We start from the raw sequence: 22,619 nt of genomic DNA, 5'->3' as shown, positions 1-22,619 counted from the left end.
CGCTGGAGCAGACCAGATGCCTCTCAGGCGGCAGTGTGATGGAGTGACAGCCTTATGGGATTCCTGACCTGATGCTCAGCTGTCTCATGACGCGCCACGGAGTGGGACTGCCAGCTCACAGCTTGCCCACGGAGGCTCAGGGGAGGGTAGGCAGGTTTCTGGATGTCACAGCAGAAACCTGCCATGAGATACCGAGGTGAGAGCCTCCCTCTCCCAGCAAGAACCTCTCCATTTTACCTGTCTGTCTGTCTGTCCATTGTCTGCCCCAGACCCCAAGATAGAGATGAATTGGTCACTTAGCAATTATTATCACAGGCAAAACAGACTCGATTGAGGGAAACTGATGTATTATTTGGGGAACTTAATGTATTGCCAGTTAATGTAATATAAGTATTTGAATACTGACTCAGGTGCTGAGCGCCTAGGAAAGGTGGTTGTCCGAGCAGAGTCTCTCTGAATGCAGATCAGCTAGAAGACACAGGTACTTCTTGCCAGACCTATTCTTCATCTCTGGAGCATGAGGTGGCAGAGGATGCATACATCTTCATACGTAGTGCACCAGGGCTGCAGGTCAAGACACAAGAGAGGTCTCTGTTGGGTAGAGGATCCAGAGATCCAGGCCATGTTGAGCTGCCATGTAAGACCCCTGGAGCTGTGTTGGCCCCGCAGAGCCCTGTGTTGCACAGAAAGAAACCTGCCTTGGGCACCATCCTAGGAGCACAGGATAATTTGGGGTGGAGAGGACCTCAGCAGGTCTCTAGTCCAGCCACCTGCTCAAAGGAGGGCCAGCTCTGGGGTCAGACCAGGTTGCTCAGGGCTTTGTCTTGTCGGGTCTTGAAAACCTCTGGGGATGAAGGCTGCATAGCCCAGTACTGGACCTGCTGCTCCACCGCTTAGCTGTTTCATTGTTTCTCGCGCACTCATACTGGCAAGCAAACAATCAAGCCCAAAGCCCCCAGTCCTTCTTCAGTTTTGATTAAAACTGAGGAAGTCAGAAAAAAAAACATCTGAGAAATCCCCAAATTTGGCAACCTCCCTGTTCTGCCCTGGGCTCTGCTTTCCTGATCTGGTTGCTGGGCCACAGCATTCACAACCTCCAGGCACAAGTTCCCTTCGCTTACCAGGTCATACTCTTTGGGAGTTTCCAGGACCAAGCCCTTGCATCCAGGCTAGGGAAACTAGCATTTTATTTTTATTATTATTATTATTTTCATTTTTTCCAGCTTTGCATTTGCTCCCCTTGCCACTCCTCCACGTTGCAGCTTGGACTCCTGCTCTCCAGGCTCTCGTGCCTCAATGTTTTCCAGAACCTGCTCAGAGCAGAGCTGGCTACTTCTGCACATCGTGAGCAGAGGTGCAATGCGGCCACTGACTTGACTGGTCCCTGGGATGCCCCCAGCCTGCACAGACCCTCAGCATCGGAGGCAGTTCGGAGCATGGGTGTCTGCAAAGTGATCACAGCAGGTCTCCTGGACTTCCCCCACCCCTGTAGCCACGGCATGACTGCAGAGATGGGAAAGGAGTGTGAAATGACAAGAGAAAAAGCGATAAGCCACTGTCACCCCTGACATTTGTTTCTATTTAGTTGTGGGACTGCCCCGTGAGGAGGAGCTGGCTCAGAGCTATGTGGTTGAAGGTTCACTGCTACCACTTGGTGTCATTAGTGTCCCAGGCTTAGTGAATTGCTCCCTGTCATGCTCAGTTGCATAGGACTGGCTCTTCTCCAACCTCAGCAAAGGCGTCAGGCCTCAGGTTGGTCTGCTCCTTCCTCTGCAGTGTTTTGAGACCCCTCTTCCATAGGAGACCAAGAAACCAGGCAATGAAGAAGAGGGAGAAAGGGGCAGAAAGGAAAACAGCTTGTCATCAAGAGGCAAAAATGATCTTCGTCTTCTAAACACCATTGCCACCCCCCCATGCACCTCCAGGGAAGCCCCTCTCATCCTGATATGGCCACTTAAATCTGAGCTGAACAAGTTAAACCCAATTAATCCAAATGCTGAGACAGCTTCAGAAAGTGAGTGTCCAGTGTTTGGCACCCCTATTGTCTTGAAAATGATTTCCAGGGAGCAGGACATCCTGGTGCAGAGGAGCCAAGGCAAAATGCAGAGTAGGGGTGCAAACCATCTGGGTAGCTCCATCAAGGGTATGACGGTAGGATGACAAGAAGGGCCCAGAGGGATCTCACCAAATGGCAAAGAGCAGAGAGCAAGTATTTGTACCCTGAATCCAGCACTGTTTTCATCATAGTCCAGCCCCATCATCAGCGCACATGTGGCCAGCTTTCCTTGGTCAGCTTTTGGGACTGAGGATGGGCTCACCTGGGAGCTGACGAGAAGGGAGATTTAAGCCATGTACCAGCTCTTCCTGTCTGTCTGGAGCATGGCAGAAGCACTTTGGAAGAAAACAGGTATGGGACCCCGATGTGGATTTAGCTTTGCATTGCGTCAGGTCCTTCCACCTGAGGCCCCCAGGAAGAGGGTCAGCTGAAGATGAGCAGGAGCTGTGTTCTGGCCTGACAGAGATCTACCTCCATGGGAACCCTGGCAGTTCAGAAAATGGCTCCATCTCACACTGGAGAGCTGCCCAACAATCTCAACAGCCACCCAATTTCACTCGGAAATGAGGGAGCCACACTCCCCTGGTCCCATTCCATAAAACTTGACGTGCAGCCTGTTCTTACCACTCAACTCTTTGTGGGAAACTTCTCTTATTCCTTTCCTTCAGTCCTGGAGATGCATTCTGGAGCATGAAGTGACTCCAGCATTGCTTGTCCCAAGCCAGATCTCCCCACAAGAGAGCCCCAAGCAAACAGCACAGCTTGTTCTGGATTTGGGTGGTCTGTGGACAAGCAACTGAAACAAGGACATCCTGAAACACAGTGTCTGGAAATCTGGTTATTTCTGCAGCTGTTTGCACTGAGGGAATTGCATCTCCCTGCTAGTTCGGGAGGCTTTGGGCCATCTCAGGACTGTGTCTCACCCAAGGTCCCCTATGTGAAGCGCTCAGGACAGTCTTGCAATGTCCATGCAGCAGATGTTGCTGCCCAAGGCTAGAGAGAGATAGAGAGACCTTCCCAGCTACAGACCCACAAAAACTTTTTACAGGCTTTCTTTGCAGCATTTGTTCCTGGCAGACAGAAATAAGTCTTCAACGGATGGAAAAGTTTCTAGAGCAGCAGGGGCAAAACCAGACACAGGGCCAGGTAAGAGCCTTCCTGTGTCCAGCAGGCCCCCAAACCCATCAGGGTGATGATGTGTGGAGGGGGGAGGTCTGTCATAATGTCATTTCCATTTTCTATATACTTATGCCACAGTTTTAATTTCTGCATGGTGATAATAACCAGGAATAAGAATAAAATATTCATATATTAATTGGTTTTTCGAGCTCACGGTTTATAAAATATCTTGAGAGGGATAAACTTGATGTAGCACACGGGAGTTGCTTTGTGCAGCACTGTTCCTATAGCGTGTGTTCCCTCCTTCCAGGTCTGCTTTAGAAAAAATGAATTTAGGACATTCCTTTCTCTCAATTTTCCTCCACCAGGATAAGGACAAACAAAGCTCCCAGTAAACTTTGGGAAGTTTCCTTTCCACAATCCCTCCAGAAATCTGTGCCAGTTCCAGCTGGAGTCAGCACTATTTGCAGCTATTTGTTGCGTCTAAGCTAAGGCAACCTTGTCTCTGCTTGCAGACTACCTTGATCCTATTGATGATGATGATGATGATTATTATTATTATTTAAATATTAAGCAAGCAGTTGGTTGCAAGTTACCTTACAATACTTCTACCCACACACTGCAGAGCAGCCCTCAGGACTTTCCACCACTTTGGAATGGTTTTCTGTTACACCATGTGCTATTGGCATTTTTGCCTGGATGGAGGATGCAGATATTCAGATGATCTTCTTCCCACAGATAGGATATGGGGTGTAGAGTGCTAGTGTGTGCTTGGACACAGACCTGAATCCTAGGTAGGGTAGCACAGCTCTGTTCATTAATTTCAAGGCTGGTGTGGTGCCACTCAACACAGGAGTTCCATGGAAAAATGGGTATCGCTTCAGTTAGGCCTCTAACAGCAGGGATTATGAGAGAAAGCTTCTCTCTAAATTGCAGCCTGGGCTGAAAGTGCTAATTACCACATAGTGCATCGTCAACAAGCCCCAGCAAAGCTTGGAAAGAGGCAGCTCCCTCTCTGCTACGTCAATCTGACAGAAAGGGTTGTTATCTCCAGGAAGGGGTTATCCAAGCTGAGGTGGTGAAATCCATGATGAAACGTGTCCCAAAGTCTCATGCCTTTGTCACCTCCTGCTAGGAGGATGAAGGCTCCTGCTGAGCTCCATCTCGCTGTTAGCCCTCCTGTGTCTCCATCACAAGATACTAATCCCTGGCCTGTAGCTGCATCCCAGCACCCAGCAAAGATCCCACCCACTGGCAGCCTTCTCCTGTCCTGATCCCATCCCTCACCCCATGCTGCAATCTGGCCACCAAGCTCACTCCTGATGCTCCTTGGAGCAAAGCAACTGCACAGGAAGACCTTGGTGCAATGGCTGGCTTTTGCCAGGGCCAGGTCAAGCAGTGTACTGGCTTTGGAAGCGAAGATCATGGTAGCTCTTGCCTCCTTCTTATTAGCCATATGTGTGCAAGGACAAGTCTTCGAACTTTTATACCTGTTCAGCAGTGTGGACTGGCACAGGAACATGATCTTGCTTTCAGGGTTTTGCACTAGGATGAAGCATGAAATAATCCAGGTTGGCCTGTTTAGCTTTTGGCATTCTAGGCAGCCCTGGCTCATGGGTTTGTGTTTGCTGGTAGGGAGAGAGCCAAGTCTATCATCTCTCTGGATAAGGGAGTTGGAGAAACTTCAACCCAGGCAGTCTGGGGCATTTCTCCACTCCCTGGCCGGTGAAGGTACCCAAGCTGGTAAGGCCAGCCGGTAGTGGGCCTGGCAGGAGCTGTGGCTGGTGGAAGAGATGGGTGTCTGATCAGAGCTGCTCCCCGTGTCCTCAGCACCGCTGCCCAGGAAGCAGGTGGGCAGGGACGTGATGCACGGCATGATGCATGTTGGAGGTGCGACCAGCCTGCTGCCCAGGCCAGGCTGCTGGGATGAGCCTGCTGTGGATGGAGGCCACGAGTCAGGAACTGAGACAGGCAGCAGTCACAGGGAGGGGAGAGGAGCCATGCCGTGCCCTGGCCTCTTGGCCGGTCTTGTTTTGCAGGTCTCACGTGCTGAGATGCCTGGCCTTTTCCTCTCACGTTTGGCACCACAGCAGCCGCAAGCGCCTGCCCCGCATCACCTTCATGGTGATCACCTTTGTGGTTCCATGGACACCATGCCATTGCCTACCTGGCGGGCACCCTCTGCTGGGGAGATGCTGGCAGGTTTCCCTTGGGCTGGCCAACAGGAGGCCTTTCCCTCTGACACCCAGACCTCTTCCAGCAATGGGATGTTGGATACGGGACGTTAGATGGGCTGCACAACAACAGAGCCACAGCCAGGCCCCAGCTGAGGTGTCCGTGTCCATGCTTGGGACCAGGAATGGGGATGGCTAGGGTGACACTTGGACACAAATATCACATCTACCCCATTGGCTCCAACAGGTCGGGCACAAATCCCTTGTGGTGTCCTCCTGGGCTCCTGATGTGTCCCCAAAGCCACCTCCTTGCCTAAGCACATCCCCACGCTGTCCCCGCCTTGGCTCCCAGCACTGCATGAAACAGTGAGGCTGCTTGCACAAGAGGGGCTGCTCCCACCGCCCCCCTCCCTCCCGTGGCCTGGGTGGGGTGACTCACCCTCATCCATCACTGGAAACAGGATGAAGCAGAAGCAGCTTGATAAAAGATGTCTCTCAAACTGTGGGCAGGGTGCTCATGGCAGGAGCAGTGCCCTGGGCATGTGGCTGTGAGCTCCTGCACCTAAAACTCACCCCTAGACCTGCTCCCTGGAAGGTGCCTGGCGAATGGCATGACTGCACCACCATTGTCCCCAGAAAACAGGAGAAATACCCAGAGCATTGAAAGGAGAGGGGGGAAAAAAAAAAAAAAAAAAAGCTTGAGCTGTCATCGTGGCCTCAGTCTTCCCATAAGACCTCTCTGTGGATGCAGAGTGCTGGGGAAAGGCAAAGCCAGCTGTACTCCCATGACCCCACCAGCAGCCCAGAGGCGTGCATGCAGCATCCCCCCGCCACTGCCGCACCACGCTCCCATCCACCACGCTCCCATCGCCGCTGAGGACGGGGGTCACTGGGGAAGGACGGCAGCTCCATCTCGCAGGGTTCTTCTCCAGGGAGAAGCACAGCTGTGCTGTGCGTGAACCATCAGCTCCCACCCCATGGGGGAAAAGGGTTGTGTGCTAAGTGGAAATTCAGGGAAATCCTGTCTCTGGGAAGCGGGATTCCAACAGCTGGACCGGGCAGCTCCTTGGTTATCCCACTCCCACACCTCTCCAAGAGGCCCAAAGCCAAAAACTCCAGCGATCGCCCCCCAGCACCTGCCCCATTTGCTCTGAAGCCCACATCTCCCTTGCTTTGCAGATGCTTCTGGATCTGGAGCTGACTCCACATCCAGGCATTGCCTGCGCCAGCAGATGCGCCCGCAGCACAGTTCTGCACATGTTTCCCAGCCACGTCACCTTTGCCACCCCTTTGTTCTTTTTTTTTTTTTTTTTCTTTTTAAACAACCCCCAGGGAGGGATTCAGTGTTCAGATTGAGTAGCAACAGTCTGGGACTTGAGGGGACATGGCAAAGTCTGACCAGGAATGCCTCATTTCCTGCTGGGCATGAACTTGGTAAAAAACAAGACGTGGTTTTAACCTCCCTCCGCCAAGGGGGTTGGAAGCACAAGAAAACTGCTGGGAGAAACACGCCAGGCTGGCTTCTTGCCCACAGTCCCGGGAGGCGGCGTGGGCAGGCGGGGAGGCAGCACCTCTGAGCAGCAGCCGGCCCTGGGGATCGGCGGGCGCTCCGGCATCGCCGCGGCAGAGGTAGGCTCAGCACGGGGAAGGGGCGTGGGTGCTTCTGCAGGTGCTGCTCAGATGGTCCCCACTGCCCAGGGGTGTCCAGCAGTGTCTTGGCCAAATGCCTTGGCCAAAACCATGACAGCATGCTTGTTTTCCAAGTTCTCTGCTTGCTGTGGCACGGTGCTGCTGCCAGCCAGCTCTGAGGATGCAGGGTTGGAAGTAGTGACACAGGGCAGCTTCTCCGTTGCCTCTTCATTAGTCCTGTTCCCTTGGGGTTGCCTCCATCTGGGGGTTGGAGAGGGGCAGCCCCGATGCACCGAGTGCCCCCTGCACCCACAAGCAGAAGCTGGATTTTCTGATGAGAAGCCAGCCCAAGGCAGGGTGGGAGCCCAGGCTGGGTCCCATGGGGGGTGCCTGAATGCACTCCCAGATGCGAGGTGGTGATGTTCATAGTGGGGGATCCAGGTGCCAATTTCCAACCCCCCAGGCAGCAGGATGACTCTGTGGAATGGCTCCTTCCCCTTCTACCCTGGCACCAATGCTTGCTTCCCCTTCAACACCACCTCGGCCGTCATCGCCTCCGTCTTCCTCTCTGCGCTGGCCACTTCCATCATCATCCTTCCGGGCATCCGAGGAAAGGGGGTAAGTGGAGGGGCTGGGAGGGCTCAGCCCCATTCTGGGTGCACCCCATGTGCCGCCCCCTTCCCTGCCTCTACAGCAGACCTGGGAGCAAACACGCCCCTGGGGCAGGGGCCTGCCGATGGCCAGGGCTATGGGATCTCCAGCGAGCCCTGAGGACGAGCTCCAGCCCAGCTCCCATGCCGGAGGAGCCAGACTCCACCACCCCAAATTTACAGACAGCCCAGATCTGAGCTTGGCAAGTTCTCAGTTAGATTTAGCCTGAATGATTTCACTGGGTGAGGCACAAAGAGCTTGCTCCACCTTCCTGAATCCCCAAAAAAACAGGCGGTGTGCACTGTGCATGCCTCAGCACTGTCAGACAAGCCCAGGGGGATGTGTGGCAAACCCACCTTGCCCTGACCCCACCGCTCGCACATCACAAGCCTGCAGAAAGGTGTTTCCCACCCAGCAAACCCACTGCCCCACTGCTTTTGTCTCCGGCTGTGGCCAGCTGCCAGCACATAAAAACACATGAGGTTTGGATAAGTGTGGAAACTTCTACTCAGGACTATTAAAGGGAGTGGCTCCATCTTTCTCAGAAAGGGAAAGGCACAGTTTTCCCAAATGGGCTGTTTTGACCTTCTTGCCCTGCCTCGACGTCCCTTCTGCCTTCTTCCCCCAGCTGTCCCCATGCCATGGAAGGGAAGCCCAAGCCATGGGTCCTTCTCCTCTCCTACCCACCCACAGAGCCTGTGGGGTCGCTCCTCAGGCTAAGGATGGACCCATTTCTGGTGGGACGTGCTTGGAGCTGAGGGCCAAGTCACAAAATCTGAGACCTCTGCTTCCCACTTGCAGCGACTCTTCTGGCTCCTGCGGGTGATGATGGGACTCTTCATCGGAGCGGTGGTCCTCAGTGAGTACGGGGGTCCAGGGGCACTCAGAGCCAGGTGGGGAAGAGCAAGAATGTCCAAGATGTGTGGCATGGAGGAGCAAGGTGTGGGGGGATGAAATGAATGGAGCAGCCAAGCCCAGCCTGCAGGATGAGCTCACAGGGAAGACCAACCCATTTCTGTGCCCAGGACCTGGCTCCCTCAGGGCAATCAGCAAGTCGTGGGAGCCATCTCCTCTCTAAAGGTTGGTGGTCAGATGCACAGAGCATCTCTAGCACAGACAACGAAAGCCTGCTGCCATCTGCCAGGGGACCCAAACAAACTGGCAGGTATTTAGATGGGGACCAAAGCCTGAAGGGTGCCCACAAACCAGCCCCATTGCCAGTAGGTCTGGGGGGCTGAGCTGGGAGAAACCATCCCAAATGGGGCTCCTGAGCTCATGGGTAGGTGTTGGGGAGATGACACGCAAGCACGTGTACCTTCTGCTCACAAGCCAGGCTTACAACCTAGGCTTCACCCTTGGGATGGTGTTCAGGCCATGATGGCAGTCACAGCAGGTACTCCCACGGACATTATCACTAGATGGCTGGCCACCAGGCCGTGGCTAACCTGTCTTTACAGCCATACAGTTCACCAGGGACTGGGAGAGCGGCTGGGTGACAGCAAACACCTCCTACAAGTCCTTCAGCAGTGCCATGGTGAAGGCGGACATCGGGCTGCACATCGGCCTGGCGGGGGTGAACGTCACGCTGGTGGGTGAGTGCGTGTCGCAAACGGAAGGGATTGGGCACAAGCTTGGCTACCCTGCACATACCGGGAAATCTTGGAGCTGTCTCCAAGGCTGAGAGAAGACCTTAGGCTTCCTCCTCTGGCAGGAAACCCGGTGAATCAGGTCAATGAGACCATCAACTACAACGAGCACTTTGCCTGGAGCTTCGATGCGGACTATGACCACAGCTACAGCAAGGGCCTGGAGAAGGGGCTGCCCAGCCCCATCCTCTACGTGGTGGAGAAGTTCACCACAGAAAGCCCCTGCAACATGCACAGGCAGTACCGCATCTCCGGCCACTACGCGTCCATCACGCTGTGGTAAGGTGGAGCAGGAGGTCAGTGCCATCTCTGCTTAGTCAGGAAGTAGGAAGAACCGAGTAGAGCCAAGAATGCTTGGTGGAGCTGCTCTCTTCCTTGGAAGTCCACAACAAAGCCTTGGCTGGTCTCAGGGACCCTCCCTTCTGAAGAATTAGAGATGCTCATGCCCATGATTGGCCATCTCCCCTGTAGTCCTTTTCTAACTCCTGCACCCTAATGCAGCAAGATGGTGAAAATATTCTGCATTATCTAAAGGAAAGCACAGGAAGCTTCATGTAGTGTTTTTTCCTTCCTGGCCTGATGAACTCCACCACAACCGTTCCATCACCTCCCCTCCTCAGAAGAGGGCGAGAAGAAAGTATGTTGGAATGGAAAAAAAAAAAAAAGGCTCAAGGGTTGAGATAAAGATAATTTAATTAAAGGGAAATGGAAGAGGAAAAAAAGAAAAGAAAAAACAACAACAACAACAACAACAAGCAAAGGCTGTGCTGAAGCACAAGGAGAGGAAAAAAAATTCTCTACTTCCCATCATTGATTGATATTCTGCCATGTCCTGGGAAGCAGGACCTCAATATGCATAGCAGCTGTCTGGGAGGACAGATGTCTTCATAACGAGACCCTCCCCCCCTTCCCCTTCCCCACGTTTAATTGCTGGGTGTGACACCATGCAGTATGGAATATCCCTTTGGCCAGTTTAGGTCAGCTGCCTTGGTGATGTCCCCTCCCCACCTCTTGCCCACTGCCTACCTACTGGCTTTGGGGGGCTTTGGAGGGAGTCCCAGTGCTGTGCCAGCACTGCTCAGCAGCAGACACAACACTGGTGTGATACCAGTGCTGTTCTAGCTACAAGTGCAGGCACAGCACTGTATGGGCTGCTGCAGGGAAAGTTAACTCCATCCCCGCCAGACCCGGTGCACTTCATGAGGCTTCTGGCGCAAGGTCCTCTCCCAGGGCACCTGGCTGAAGACGCAGAGCCCTGCTGAGACCGCTGTGGGGGTCCCTCCAGCAAGCTGGAGCAGGCGTGAGATATGCTAGAGGGTAGCAGGAGGGAACATCGAGAGGGTGCTCAGGAGCTGTTTGTGGCATAAAACAGGGATCCTTTGTGTGCGCTGTGACTGCAGGGTCTCGGAGCATCCCCATGTGTCTCAGAGATCACGAGAAAGGCTGCAGGGACAAGGGCCTTGTAATCCTTGCAAGGGTGCCAGCACCCAGCCCCAGCTCACGTCCCCCTCTTCATTCTCAAAAGTAACTGGCCATGCCTAAACCTCTCTGCTATTGAGAAGGGAGTTATTTCAAGGCAAGGAAGTTGATGTAAAAGTATTCTTCTTTATTGTTCTTGGAATCAGAGTAACTTCTCACCTACCCGTGAGATAAACGCAAACAGCACGCACAGGGCAGGGCTGGGAGCTGGGTTCACTCCAGATGCTGAATCAGAGGCAGGCAGGGCTTCTTGTTTGGTTTTTCCTACAAAGGTCTCCCTTTCTGCCATTCTCCCTTTGAATAGGTGGGAACCACCTGGAGTTGGCCAGTCGTGGAGGACTACAGGGTCAGAGAAAGGCTTAATTTGGAGGGGACCTTTGGAGGTTTGCAGATGAGTCCCCGCTTCAGAGCAGGGCTGGTGTCAAAGCCAGATCAGGGTGCTCGGGGCCTTGTGCAGTTTAGTGCTGAATGCCCCTGGGTGCGGAGAGGCCCCTCTACCACCGCAGGAATTTTCATGCCCAAGTGTGATGCGTGCAGCTCAGTTTTGTGGTCCTTTCACAGGATGGCCTTATGCACCTGGCTCATTTCCATCTTGCTCTTCTCCATGCCCATCCTCCTTTATGGTGGCTACATGCTCCTGCTCACTGCCGCACTGATGCTCTTCTCACTGCTCTTCTTTGTCACTGCGAGGAACACCCCGAAGTGTCCCATCCAGTTCGGACCAGCCTCCCTGAAAACAGACTACGGTGGATCCTTTTGGCTGACATTAGCAACAGGTGAGTGCTCACCTTGCTGCTGGGGCTTTTGTTGCCCATCTCTGCACCAATGATGCCCCCAAAGTACTTTGTCCACACGCATCTGAGTGACCCCAGTTACCTGTGCGGAGGTGTGTGCTGGGAAGTGCTATGAAAGTCCTGAATCACTAAGCTGGGGAAAGACCTGGCCTGGAAGGTCCCTTGGATATCTCTCACACAGCCCTTGCCCAGAGCAGGGTTAACCACAAAGCCACATCAGGTTGTCCAGGGCCTTGTTCGGTCTGGTGGTGGATATCCCCATGGTCAGAGACCCCCTCCGCCTTTCAGAACCTGTCCCACGGCTGTTCCACTCATGGAGAGCAATTTTTTTCTGTATATCAAGGTGGAATTTCCCCTGTTGCACCTGTGCACCTCTGAGAAGGGACTGGCTTTTGTTCAGCAGAGGTTCCCCTGAAGACTCCTCTTTACCTGGCTAAACAAGCCCAGCTCCTCCAGACATTCCCCATACATGGTGGACTCCAGCCCCATCTGTCTTGGCCTTCTGCCCCAGTTTACTGGCTAGTTTCTTGTACTGGAGAGCCCAAACTGACAGCAGTGTCCAGATGTGGAGGTGCAGTAGGAAGGTGAGAAGGGAAATTACCCTTCCCTTGACCTCCCAGGTCTGGCCTCCATCCCCAGGTCTGGGTCTGGATGGGATGGGACATGTTAGGAGGAAGCACAGGGTCCAACGCTTGTCTTCACACTGTGTGTTTCAGGGCTGCTGTGCCTGCTGCTGGGGCTGGGCGTGATCATCCTCAACTCCGTGCGGCCACAGAAGCTGAAGCTTGTCTTTAACCTGGATGAGGGAAAGGGAGAAAAAGCAGAAGGGTGGGACAAGCCCCACCTGCCAGACGAGTCCAGCTCCTCTGAGCAGGATGTGCTGATGGTCCCCCTAAATGAGCTTTGCGAGGTGACGACCACCCAGCTGTAAGGCACAGTTGTGGGGGGGCAGGAGAAGGAGGACACTGTCCCCCCCGAATACGTGTTCAGGTCCAAACCCCCAGGAGCCCAGGTGAAAAGAGACACATCAAGAGCTGACTGAAAAGAATATCAAAATCTGGAAAGATTCCTCAAAAACAGCAATTGTATCCCCCTCCCTCACCCCCCCCCCCCCCATTTAATTTTTTTCAATTGTTGAACTCACCAGCAGCTGGAAGAGATTTTAGGGTGAGGTGAATCCTTGTCCTGTCCCTGGCTGCCCAGTTACAGACACTGGGCTACTGCCCTTCCCTTTAGCCCATCCATCCGCAACAACACCTGGGAGCGCTCCCTACGATATGGAAATTAAACCAGAAGAAACTAGAGATAAACCAAATAATTGCAGAAGCACGAATATGAACGAAAGGAGGAGCAGCGTGCCCCCGATAGCATTATTACCCCAAAGGCCTCCAAGAGGCCCACTCTGCCCGTCGTCAGGCAGTAAGACGGAGCAGAGCCGTGGTCACCAGGGTGCCCTGTATCCATCACCTCGTGGTCTGGAGTGAAGGATGGGTTGTCAAGGAGGCCCATGATTTAGTGCCACGTTGGATGTCCCAAACCCTGATGGCGTCCTGAATGCTGGAGGCACCAATTTCTGGAGGCATCCTGGATTTCAGACACATCCAAGCACCCCACTGCTGAGGCTCATGGGCAGTGGGTCAGAGACCTGCTGGGCTGGAAGCAGAGCAGTCAGAGTTGGTTGGTAGGCTCCTGCTTCTTACACTGCTTATAAACACCCCATACCACGAGCCTGTGAGCAGCCTAGGAGGCTGGATCCCAAAGGAGCATCAAACCACCTGCCCTGCCCTACAAAGAGCCAGGAGGGGGCCCAGGGCCATCTCCTCGCCCTGCTCCCCTCCCTGGCTCTGTACAAAGCTCTGGATGCAGTTTCACTCACATTTGGTGTCAAAGGCTGGAACATCATCGATGGTCACAGAAAGTGAGTTACCAGCACTCTTGCAGCCCTCTGACAGGAAGACAAAACATTCCAGTGGGAGGGAGGGAGAGGATGAGATGGGAATGGAGGTGCTACAGTGCCCCGCAGAGTGGCTGTAAGCAACGTGCAAGAGGTGAGCGTCTGGGAGGCTAGTTTCGCCCTACTTAGCTGTGGAAATGAACTTGTCATGGGGCATGCAAAGCTGGAATCCTGCAAATCCAGGGTGGATGTGGCCACCCACTCCCAGCTACCAGCAGCAAGCAGGTACCTTGGCCGTGCAGGGAGGCTGGGGAGGGAATGCGCTTCAGGCTTGCATTCCTTCAACTCTATGCAACGCTTTTTTTTTTTTTCCCTGTATTGTATTCACTTGCTGTTCCCTCTGTCTTAGTAAAATAAGTTGGACTCAGTCTTTCTCTTTTCTGTCAATAAAGTAGTCCCTCTGAGGGCTGGAGGGCTGGGGACGCTGTTCCTTTGACATGGCCGTCATAGGATAGGGAAGAAGTCACAGGCAGAGCCTTTTTGTGGTTCAGTATGGGACATCTGACCATGGCTAGTCAGTTCAGGGCTACAGGGGCAAGCTGACACTTGGGAAGCAGAGTATCAGAGCAACATCAGGCAGGTGGGATATGGGAGGGCTGGAGTGATCCTGGACATGAGGAGGTCTTGATGGGAGCAATCCCCAGCCCAGCACAGGTTTGCAGACAGACCACCGTGGGGCAGGCCCTGGGGGGGGGGAAAGAGGGGTGTTTAGGCATGACAACTCATCCCACCCCACTCCAGATGGAAGACCCTTCAACAAGGACCTCGAAGACCCAAGAGGCGTTTACAAAGAGGCTGGAGCTGAACTCCCTTGGTCCTGGAGACCTCAGCCAGGACATTCCCAAAGGTGTCTACTAGGAGATGCTTCAGCCTAAAGATGCAAGGTGTAACAAAAGACTTTTATTTATCAAATTGAAATTCAAGTGTGTTCCCCCTTGCAGCCCATCCTGGGGGCAAGGTAGCAGGCAGCTCTGGTGCTTGCTAGGTGGCACGATGGCTGCGTGTCCTGGGGCACTGATTACCTCCAGGCACGGGGACCGTGGTCCTTACAGGGCCCCAGAAGCTGTGCTCTCCAAGTTGCTTAATGGTGTTTGCTCTGTCTGTTGCACTGGCTGTCTGGTGAGATGCCAGGTTCTGTCCAGCCATCAGACCCAATCTGGGCAGCATGGGGCCAGAAGCAGCCTGGGCTGAGAACCAGGGCTTTGTTGGCAATCACTTTACATCTTGTAATGTAAGTGTAATGTAAAGCCTGTGAGTCTCATCCTTCCTGGGGGTGCCTCTGCCAGGGCAACCCCCATGGAAAGGATGCCACCGCTGGGAGCTCACAAGCATTTGCCTGCAGACAAGGCCCACAGCCCCCACAGAAGAAAACAGCCCCAGAAAATACCCAACATGTTTCCAAGAAGTACTTTTAAATAAAAAATTATTAAAAATAGTAATTCTTGCCAGTAACAAATCATGCTAAAGCAACATAACCATCTCGTCAAAGGAATAAGTAGTCTAACTTAACAGCAAGAGTCTTTTCTCAGGAAGAAAAGAGTCAAAATACTGAAATTGTCTCCTTTACAATTAACTGGACTAAAGCTCTTCAGGCATCATCCAGATATGACTATCACCTTGCACATGCCAGTGGACACCTTGTGAGGCTGATGGATTTGGTTCCAGAGCCCATCTTTTATTTGTAATTGTGCAGCTTGGTGCACTTCATTTCTGACCTCGGCTACAAGCAGGCTGAGTCTGACTCAGGGTTGCATTTCGTGGTAAGCCCAGCCAGTACAAGTGTGCTCCAGCTGGACGGGTGTAATTTCATTCTTCCTTCCCCTCTGGCATCTTTTTGGCCCATGTTAGGCTACAGTTCTTATCTAATAAAGCCCAAGTTTAAAAGTGAAAACAATCACATCACCACATTCCCCCTGGCAAGCTCCACGGTATGTTTACTCAGTCTTTATTTTTGGAGCAGCTTTTTTATTCTAGCTCATGCAGCATCCAGCCTGGGGGAGTCTGGGTCTGTGCCTGGCCTTCCTAGGTACATTTAAAGTTCTACGCAGTCTACATCAGTGCTTGGTAAAGAAAAACTGAACAGGTTTGATCACTGGTTTTTGGAGTCACAGGTGCTCCCCATGAGAAATCTCTCCAGAAAACTCAGTTTCTGGTATGGGAACTGGCCACCACAGACTCCCTGCACCAAGCTGTAGCAGGAATGGGCACTCCTCCTTGGGACAGATTCCCAGGTGAGCATATGGCTCAACTTGCTGGGGATCTGAGCTACTCAGATCGCAGCCTGCTGGCTCGTTGCAAAGCCTGCCCTTTTCCCAGAGAGGACAATCAGGGAAAGAGAATCTGCAAAGGTACTTCTGAGCAAGTCCCCATCCCATCATGGACTCATGCACTTTTTAAAGGCAGATGGACAGGGAGATGGGTGTTGGGAGACACCAAGAAGGGTTTGAGCTCTGCCCTCTTGGGCCTGCCTTCAGGGAAGGAATGGGAAAAGCTTTCTTCTACATGCCACCGGGGCTAATTCTGGCGGGCTGAGGAGGAGATCGTGCGTTGCTCATGAACTGAGGGTTGATGTACACTTCAGTCATCTCTTGGCAGTCCTCTGTTCTGACCTCATGGAGGTCAAAGAAAGTTTTCAGTAGGTCTGAGTTGAAGTAGTGCAGTGCGACAATAGTGATCCCAGCCACAAAACAGAGCAAGCCTGGAAGACAATGTGCTCTCTGAGAGCAATCCTGTAAACACCAGCACATTTCCCTCCCCTTATCCTACTCTGATGGCCCCCTGTTGAGGGACAATACCTTCTCCTATGAAAGATGGCATACTACTTTATGAGGTCACTTCAGCTTCTGTGCTGAGCATCATAAAAAACAAGTATGTGTCTTAAATCGCAGGCTTATGGTCCCCAATTCCTTGCACTGCTGCAATTTAGGGACTAAAAACCCCTCCACCACCCTCAAGACAGGGACAGTGCTCCCAGTTTTGCCAGCCCTCTCCATATCTCTGCTGGGAGCTGCTGTGCCAAGACACAGGGTGAGCCTCCACTGGGCTGCACTCCCCAAGCTCTCTTGCCTCCATTTATGAGGAAAAAAATCTGGAACTCTTGCAAACCCAGACAGACTCTGCGGTGAGTCCTGTTGTAGCTTGTACTTACCAATCACTAGCGTGAGCCAGAAAGATCCCCCATAGTCTATGAGCAGGGATGCGGTCCCAAATTGGATCGGGCATATCAGGGAGTTCCTCACAGTGGAGAAGGAAAGCAATGAAAAGATCATGAAAGCCCCTGTGATCAGGACCATGTAGCCTCCATAGACTAGGACAGGCATGGAGAAGAGCATGTTGGAGATGAGCCACGTGCAAAAGGCCACCCTGGAAACAAGAAAAGACCACTGGATAAGATGTGCAAGTGCCATAGCCTAGGAAGTTCTACGTGAGGATTTCCATGTGGAAGCAGAGATTCGTGGTCATCATGCCCCATCCCTGGAGGTGTTCAAGGCCAGGCTGGATGAGGCCCTGGGTAACCTGATCTAGTGGGTGGTGTCACTGCCCATGACAGCGGGGTTGGAACTGGGTGGTCTTTAAGGTCCCTTCCAACTCGAGCCATTCTATGATTCTTTGTTTCCCGTGTCCTTGCATCTCCCCTGCAGAGAAGGACTCACCAGAGAGTGGCCGACGCGTAGTGGCCGGAGATGCGGTACTGCCTGTGCATGTTGCAGGGGCTTTCTGTGGTGAACTTCTCCGCCACGTAGAGGATGGGGCTGGGCAGCCCCTTCTCCAGGCCTTCGCTGTAGCTGTGGTCGTAGTCTGCATCAAAGCTCCAGGCAAAGTGCTCATTGTAGTTGATGGTCTCATTGACCTGATTCACCGGGTTTCCTGCCAGAGGAGGAAGACTAAGGTCTTGCTGTGTCCCAGCAGGCTGGGCACTGCCAGCCAGGAGCACAGGCAACCCAGTGATGACATCGGCTCAGAAGCCTCCAGTAAAAGCAAGGCCATCCACAAAGCACTTGGAGACCTCCCAAGGCCATGGCCTCCAGAACTACAGGCAGGGACATCAGACTCACCCACCAGCGTGACGTTCACCCCTGCCAGGCCAACGTGCAGCCCGATGTCCGCCTTCACCATGGCACTGCTGAAGGACTTGTAGGAGGTGTTCGCTGTCACCCATCCGCTCTCCCAGTCCCCCGTGAACTGGACAGCTGCCAGAAACAATTGAAGGGCGGTTAAAGAAGGGTTGGTCTCGGACCTTGCTGTGCTCCAGGTGGGCCTGGGATGAGCTCAAGCTGCCGCCTTCCTTCTGTGGCACCGCAAGGGAGTGTAAGAAGGGCAGGAGAAATGACTCAGCCGTAAGGACGTGCCTCAACCAGCTCCCACGCCCTGGCAGAGCTCTTGTCCTCCTCTTGCTGAGCATCCACTCCCTCAGTCCTGGAGGGGGGGGAGCTCAGATTCCCAGGAACGAACCCCAAGACCTGATTCCTCCTTGGACATTCTCTTCAGGACTTCCCTGCAAGCTCCCCACCATGGCAAGCACCACAGCCCCCAAGGACAGGGCTCAGAAATGAGCCCACTCCTCAGCCTCAGGAACAGGGGTGAGTTTCATTGCCATTATTAAGCTCCCTAGGAAGCAGCATATAGCACTAATAGCAAAAATTGACTAGAATTTTTGTCAAATAGAGGTGGTTGAGAGGGGTGGCAAGCACCATTGCAGCTTTTGCTTGTCATTTCAGTTGGGGAAAGAAGAAAAACTTGAACCATTTTTGGTATACTTATTTTGAAAAAAAGCTTGTTTTTCTGAAACACTTTCACTTTGCCGTGGACTTAATTTTCCAGCAATAATAAAAGCTGAATGTAAAGACTATGATTGAATCTCAGGCTGCACAAGACCTTTCAAACCTGCCTGAAAATAAGTTCAGCTGCTGAATCAACTTGTGAGAGCACTGATCCGGTTGCAGCTTTGTAGGAACATTTTCTAGCTGCAGGGTTGAGTGTGCCCAACTGAAGACAGAAATCCTGACGCTGGCTTTACAACAATTAATTCCTCTTGTGTACCCAAGCAGCACCTGGCTGCATCCTTGTACTGAGAACAGCACTGTATGGCTCTCCAGAGCTGAGTGAGTGCTGAACTGGTTCAGGCTGTGGAGCAAGCCACGATCTCCTCCCCTCCTCCAGCTGCAACCTGGCACCGTGTTCCCTGGCAGCTCTGGTGGCATCTCCCAGCACTTAGACACCCCCAGGTGGACGACCACCACATGCCAGACTGGGCCCCATAACCCATGTGTCAGGTAGCAGAGTCAAGCAGCTGGTCACAGTTCGGCTATCCACTTCTATCCACTTTTATCCTCAAGTCGTTTCTCATTTCAGCTGTGCTTCATCATCCCACTCCAAGCAGTCTTATCAGTCCTGTACTTTAAAGCTAGGGTTTCTTTGATTTAGGGTCAGGACTGGTTGCTCTCCCCGCCCATCACCTTCCCTCTCCTCACTGCTGCTTATACACCCTGTAGCCCTGTCCAAATTTGAAATGCCCACAGCCTGGACTTTGCAGGTTCCAGCTGTCAGTCCCATTTATTACAGAAGATTTCCTGTTTTCTGCTCAATCAAATCCTCTCCTTTGCGTACTCCTGCCTTGCTCCTTGGAAAGTCTGTACCCCCTGCTTTCATCCTGACTACATTTTAGTTTGTCCTGCTCTCTACATCACTTTCACCCTCCAGTTTTGCCTGGCCGCAGCCCGAGCTACTTATCTGTGCTCCCGTGGCACCAGGTGGCTCAGGAAGGCTTGTGCAGCTGGAGGAACATGGGGCTCTTTGACCTCCTCGGTGCAGTTAGAGCAAGCAAAGTGCCTTCCCAATTCAGAAGTGAGCTCGGGCACCTCTAAGAGCTCTCAGCCCCTGTGCGAGTGGTGGGGGAGCCCAACTGAGGAGCTGCACGGCTGCTTTGCATAGTAAGGGAAGGGCAAACAGCCTCTGCCAAGCCACGGCTGTGATCACCAGCTCATACTCCCCAGACACAGACCCTGCCCCAGGGTCAAATCCTGCCCTGTGCCCGCCCTCGAAGGGGTGCGCAGCACTTACCAACAATCACCACTCCCACCACCAGGCTGAGGAGAACTCGGAGCATCCAGTACAGCCTCTGCATGGAGAGAGGTGGGATGTCAGGCACGGAGGAACAGCCCCTGGCTGTCCTCCCGCCTTGCCCCAGCATCCAAAACATGGGCAGTGGACGCTTATCCCCAGGAGGAAGGGTCACACACCGCCCGTCCACGGATGCCTGGGATGATGAGCAGAAAGCTGGAAGCGAACGTCAGGAAGACAATAATCACTATGATGGTGCTGACATCGAACACAAAGTGCTTCCTCTGCTGCAGGTAGAAGGGGTAGACGCCGTCGAAGAGAGTCATTCTGCACCTCCAGGAGCCTGGGAGAGAGAGGCAGTCACGGCAGAGGCTCAGACTGCCTCGTTCGCTTCTTGAGCCTGTGGTCACCAGCTCCAACTCAGCTCTGGAATAACCAGCTGCGGGAGGTCCACCTCAAAACTCAAGGAAATGACGCTGCAAGGAAATGGACACGATGAAATACTCCCCAGAAGAGAAACATGCCACCCAAAGCCCTCAGGGGAGGAGAGGAAGTGCCTAGGTCAGGGCTTAGCCAGCCTGAGGGGTTTGTGGCTGCGTGGCGGACCGCAAGGTGCTGTCCTGCTGCAGCTTGAGGAACAGCCCAGACCCAGAAACCTGCCGAGCAGCTCCTCCCCAGACAGAGCCAGGTTTTTCCCTCCAGCAGATGTGGCCAGGGCTTTCCACGTTGTGGTGTGCCCTTCGAGGAAGTCTGCAAGACAGCAACCACTGCTCCTCCAAGCTGGCACATGCAGACTTCCTCCAAAATGACAATGAACTACTGAGAACATTGACTTCACAAAAGCAAAATTATCCCAGCCAGGGGCACCATCACCAAGCACAGCAAAGCCCACTACCTCCATTGCCACCCCCTCTCCTCAGAGAGGTTTTTCCCCAGGAACTGCAAAGTACAGTCTTAGGAGTAGCAAAGTATGATCTCTTTCTATGCTCGGTCCAGAGTGGCCCCAAAGGAACAGAAGCAACCTGTGGACCTGGGATGCGGGTCCAAGAATGGAGCACTGGCACGCATAAGCATCAGGGGCAAGTCTTTAGGTTATAGGAGACTGAGCTATACAAAATCAAATGGCAAAGTGTGCAGTTCCAAAAGATTGCTTTGAACTCCCACCAGCACTTTAGTTCCGACAATTACAGAAATTCACACATTTCTGGGCTAGATATTTTCTACCAAAACTGATTACATTCTTAGTCCTTTCATTTTGCTTATTTAATAGCATCTCTGCATGTAAATACCCTGGGAAGTCTTCAAAAGTCAAGGAATGCCAGAACTAACATGACTCACAGCCAAATATAATTTCATTCTATCCTTGCATGGAGGAGTTGATTTTATTCTTATTTTCTGAAAACAGTAATAATCATATTTTTAGATAAGATCCAAACCAAAGCAATTCAGCCACAAAAGCGCAGGTCTCAAATCCCTAGAAGTGGGTGGTGATTACTGTAAGTATCTTAAAACGATTTACCAGGGCAGCTGAAGTCACTTTTCAATCCATAAAGCAATATTTTGTTTCAGAATAAATCTCTGTCAGGAAACCCAGATCATTACAGCAAACAGTTTAACAGACATTGAGTTTTACAGGGAAATTGTCTGGCTCACAACTGATCTAGCTCTCATCTTATCTAGACTCTCTGTTCCAGAATAACAGAGCTATCAAGTATACCTATAAATCTTGTTTCATATTGTTTTGTTGTAATTATTCCGGCATATTTCCATGGACAGCCAAGCACGGAGCAGGACAGCCTTCAATCACCATTCCTACTAGGATTACCTGATGAGCAGGAGCTGTAATTGAGTCCCAATGTTACAATATCAAACTGAAGTCCAGGGTTCCCAGATCAGCAAACGTGCCCACAGTCTGAGAGGCTGTAAGAGAAAGAATAAACAACTAGTTTAGACTACGACTAGTTAACTCTTGTTTTCTTTAATTTCACTGTTTTCATTTTATCTTTGTCCAAACTTCAAAAGATGGAAACACTTGGGAAGGGACACTTTCCAAGTCTGCATTGACTGAAATGCAACTCTTTGCAGCTTAAAACAGTCATCAAAAAACCAGTGATATATAAGAATTGAAAACACGGAATGTAACATGGAAAATGTTTCCTTTTTTAATCTAATTTAACTTTCAAACAATATCAAGGGATGTTTATACTTTGTCTACAATATAATTTATAAGAACAGTTCTGGGGGGAACTCCTAGGGAAACAGTGCTTTCTGTTGCTGCCTGTCCAATCTTTCTTTGAATTTCCTGCATGGAAGACCAGTTCCTTGGCATTTTCACAGCTTTGAAGTGGAAAACTGGGGCCCGCAGCTCAGGGCAGAAGAACTTGAAGTTGTTGCACCTTGGAAAGCAACCTCCATGCAGAAAAAAGTATGTGCCCTAGAGCCCTTGTCATCTCCTCTATCGATGTATGGAGACAAAGTCTACAGACATCTTCAAGGAAAGGTTCAATAATTTAGTAGCAATGGACATAAAAGTATATATTTCGTTTAAAATATTCTGGACTAGCAACCATGTTTTTCTGTCATAGAATGAGTCAGGCTGGAAGGGAACTTTCAGAGGACTCCAGCCCAAACCTCGCAGCAGAGGCAACAGCAACCCTAGATTGGGTTGCTGGGGGCTGCAGATTGGTATTTCCCATCAAAATTTCCAAGGGCATTCTCTTGGAAGTTCAGGGGTGTGGGGACCCCCTGTACTATCCCACCCCTAAAGAAAAAAAAAAAAAAAGTCAAATCAGTGTAAGGAAAAACTTCCGCGTTAGTTCAGGATGGAGACCCGTCCTTTCCTCCCCACCCTCACCCATCCGGGACCCCTTAGGCAGGGTAGCGAGCACCAGGGGCTGCTCCCCGGAGCTCGCCAAGGGCTGGGGCAGCAGCGGGGCGCCCCGCGGCGAGGCGCCGGCGGCGGGCAGCGGGGCGCGGGCGAGCCGGCGCGGGGGGCGGCGGCCCTTCCCCAGGCACCTACCTGCTGGCGGCGGCGGCGCTCGGGTGGTACCGGCCCGC

At 52.4% G+C, this 22,619-nt stretch overlaps 2 protein-coding genes across 5 annotated transcripts; one reads left to right on the top strand and one right to left on the bottom strand.

Annotated features, from left to right (window-relative positions):
- The first annotated feature begins 6,496 nt into the window (after positions 1-6,496).
- On the top strand, positions 6,497-14,906 carry DUOXA1 (dual oxidase maturation factor 1). 2 transcript variants are annotated; one of them, XM_080607152.1, is made up of 7 exons: positions 6,497-6,978; positions 7,442-7,596; positions 8,431-8,488; positions 9,087-9,221; positions 9,341-9,554; positions 11,316-11,530; positions 12,265-14,906. In XM_080607152.1, the coding sequence occupies exons 2-7, from the start codon at positions 7,450-7,452 to the stop codon at positions 12,477-12,479; spliced, it is 984 nt and encodes a 327-aa protein (XP_080463278.1). In that variant the 5' UTR covers positions 6,497-6,978; positions 7,442-7,449; the 3' UTR covers positions 12,480-14,906. The 2 variants fall into 2 exon arrangements, with proteins under 2 accessions (XP_080463278.1, XP_080463279.1); XM_080607153.1 differs by lacking the exons at positions 6,497-6,978; positions 7,442-7,596; positions 8,431-8,488 and adding an exon at positions 8,496-8,709.
- A 144-nt stretch (positions 14,907-15,050) lies between these two features.
- DUOXA2 (dual oxidase maturation factor 2) lies at positions 15,051-22,603 on the bottom strand. Of its 3 annotated transcripts, none has more exons than XM_080607154.1 (8): positions 22,582-22,603; positions 21,388-21,482; positions 19,742-20,038; positions 19,563-19,620; positions 17,558-17,692; positions 17,156-17,369; positions 16,651-16,865; positions 15,051-16,200 (listed from the first exon to the last, which is right to left on the bottom strand). In XM_080607154.1, exons 3-8 carry the CDS (start codon positions 19,886-19,888, stop codon positions 16,001-16,003), a joined length of 969 nt encoding a protein of 322 aa, XP_080463280.1. In that variant the 5' UTR covers positions 19,889-20,038; positions 21,388-21,482; positions 22,582-22,603; the 3' UTR covers positions 15,051-16,000. The 3 variants fall into 3 exon arrangements, with proteins under 3 accessions (XP_080463280.1, XP_080463281.1, XP_080463282.1); XM_080607155.1 differs by having other exon boundaries at positions 19,742-19,905; XM_080607156.1 differs by lacking the exons at positions 19,742-20,038; positions 22,582-22,603.
- Between the last annotated feature and the right edge of the window lie 16 nt (positions 22,604-22,619).

This window comes from Anser brachyrhynchus, assembly GCF_964034855.1.
Source record: "Anser brachyrhynchus genome assembly, chromosome: 11".
Lineage (NCBI taxonomy): Eukaryota > Metazoa > Chordata > Aves > Anseriformes > Anatidae > Anser > Anser brachyrhynchus.
The sequence above is the reverse complement of the archived record's forward strand: the minus strand, read 5'-3'. Positions and strand labels throughout refer to the sequence as shown.

Bases quoted from the DNA above. Each gene is read 5' to 3' on its own strand.
- DUOXA2 (XM_080607154.1), bottom strand. From the start codon at position 19,888: ATGACTCTCTTCGACGGCGTCTACCCCTTCTACCTGCAGCAGAGGAAG. The intron at 17,370-17,557 runs GTGAGTCTGATG...CTCCTCTGGCAG, and splicing joins GGTGAACGTCACGCTGGTGG to GAAACCCGGTGAATCAGGTC. The intron at 16,866-17,155 runs GTGAGTCCTTCT...TCTTGTTTCCAG, and splicing joins TACGCGTCGGCCACTCTCTG to GGTGGCCTTTTGCACGTGGC.
- DUOXA1 (XM_080607152.1), top strand. From the start codon at position 7,450: ATGACTCTGTGGAATGGCTCCTTCCCCTTCTACCCTGGCACCAATGCT. The intron at 8,489-9,086 runs GTGAGTACGGGG...CTGTCTTTACAG, and splicing joins CATCGGAGCGGTGGTCCTCA to CCATACAGTTCACCAGGGAC. The intron at 11,531-12,264 runs GTGAGTGCTCAC...TGTGTGTTTCAG, and splicing joins TTGGCTGACATTAGCAACAG to GGCTGCTGTGCCTGCTGCTG.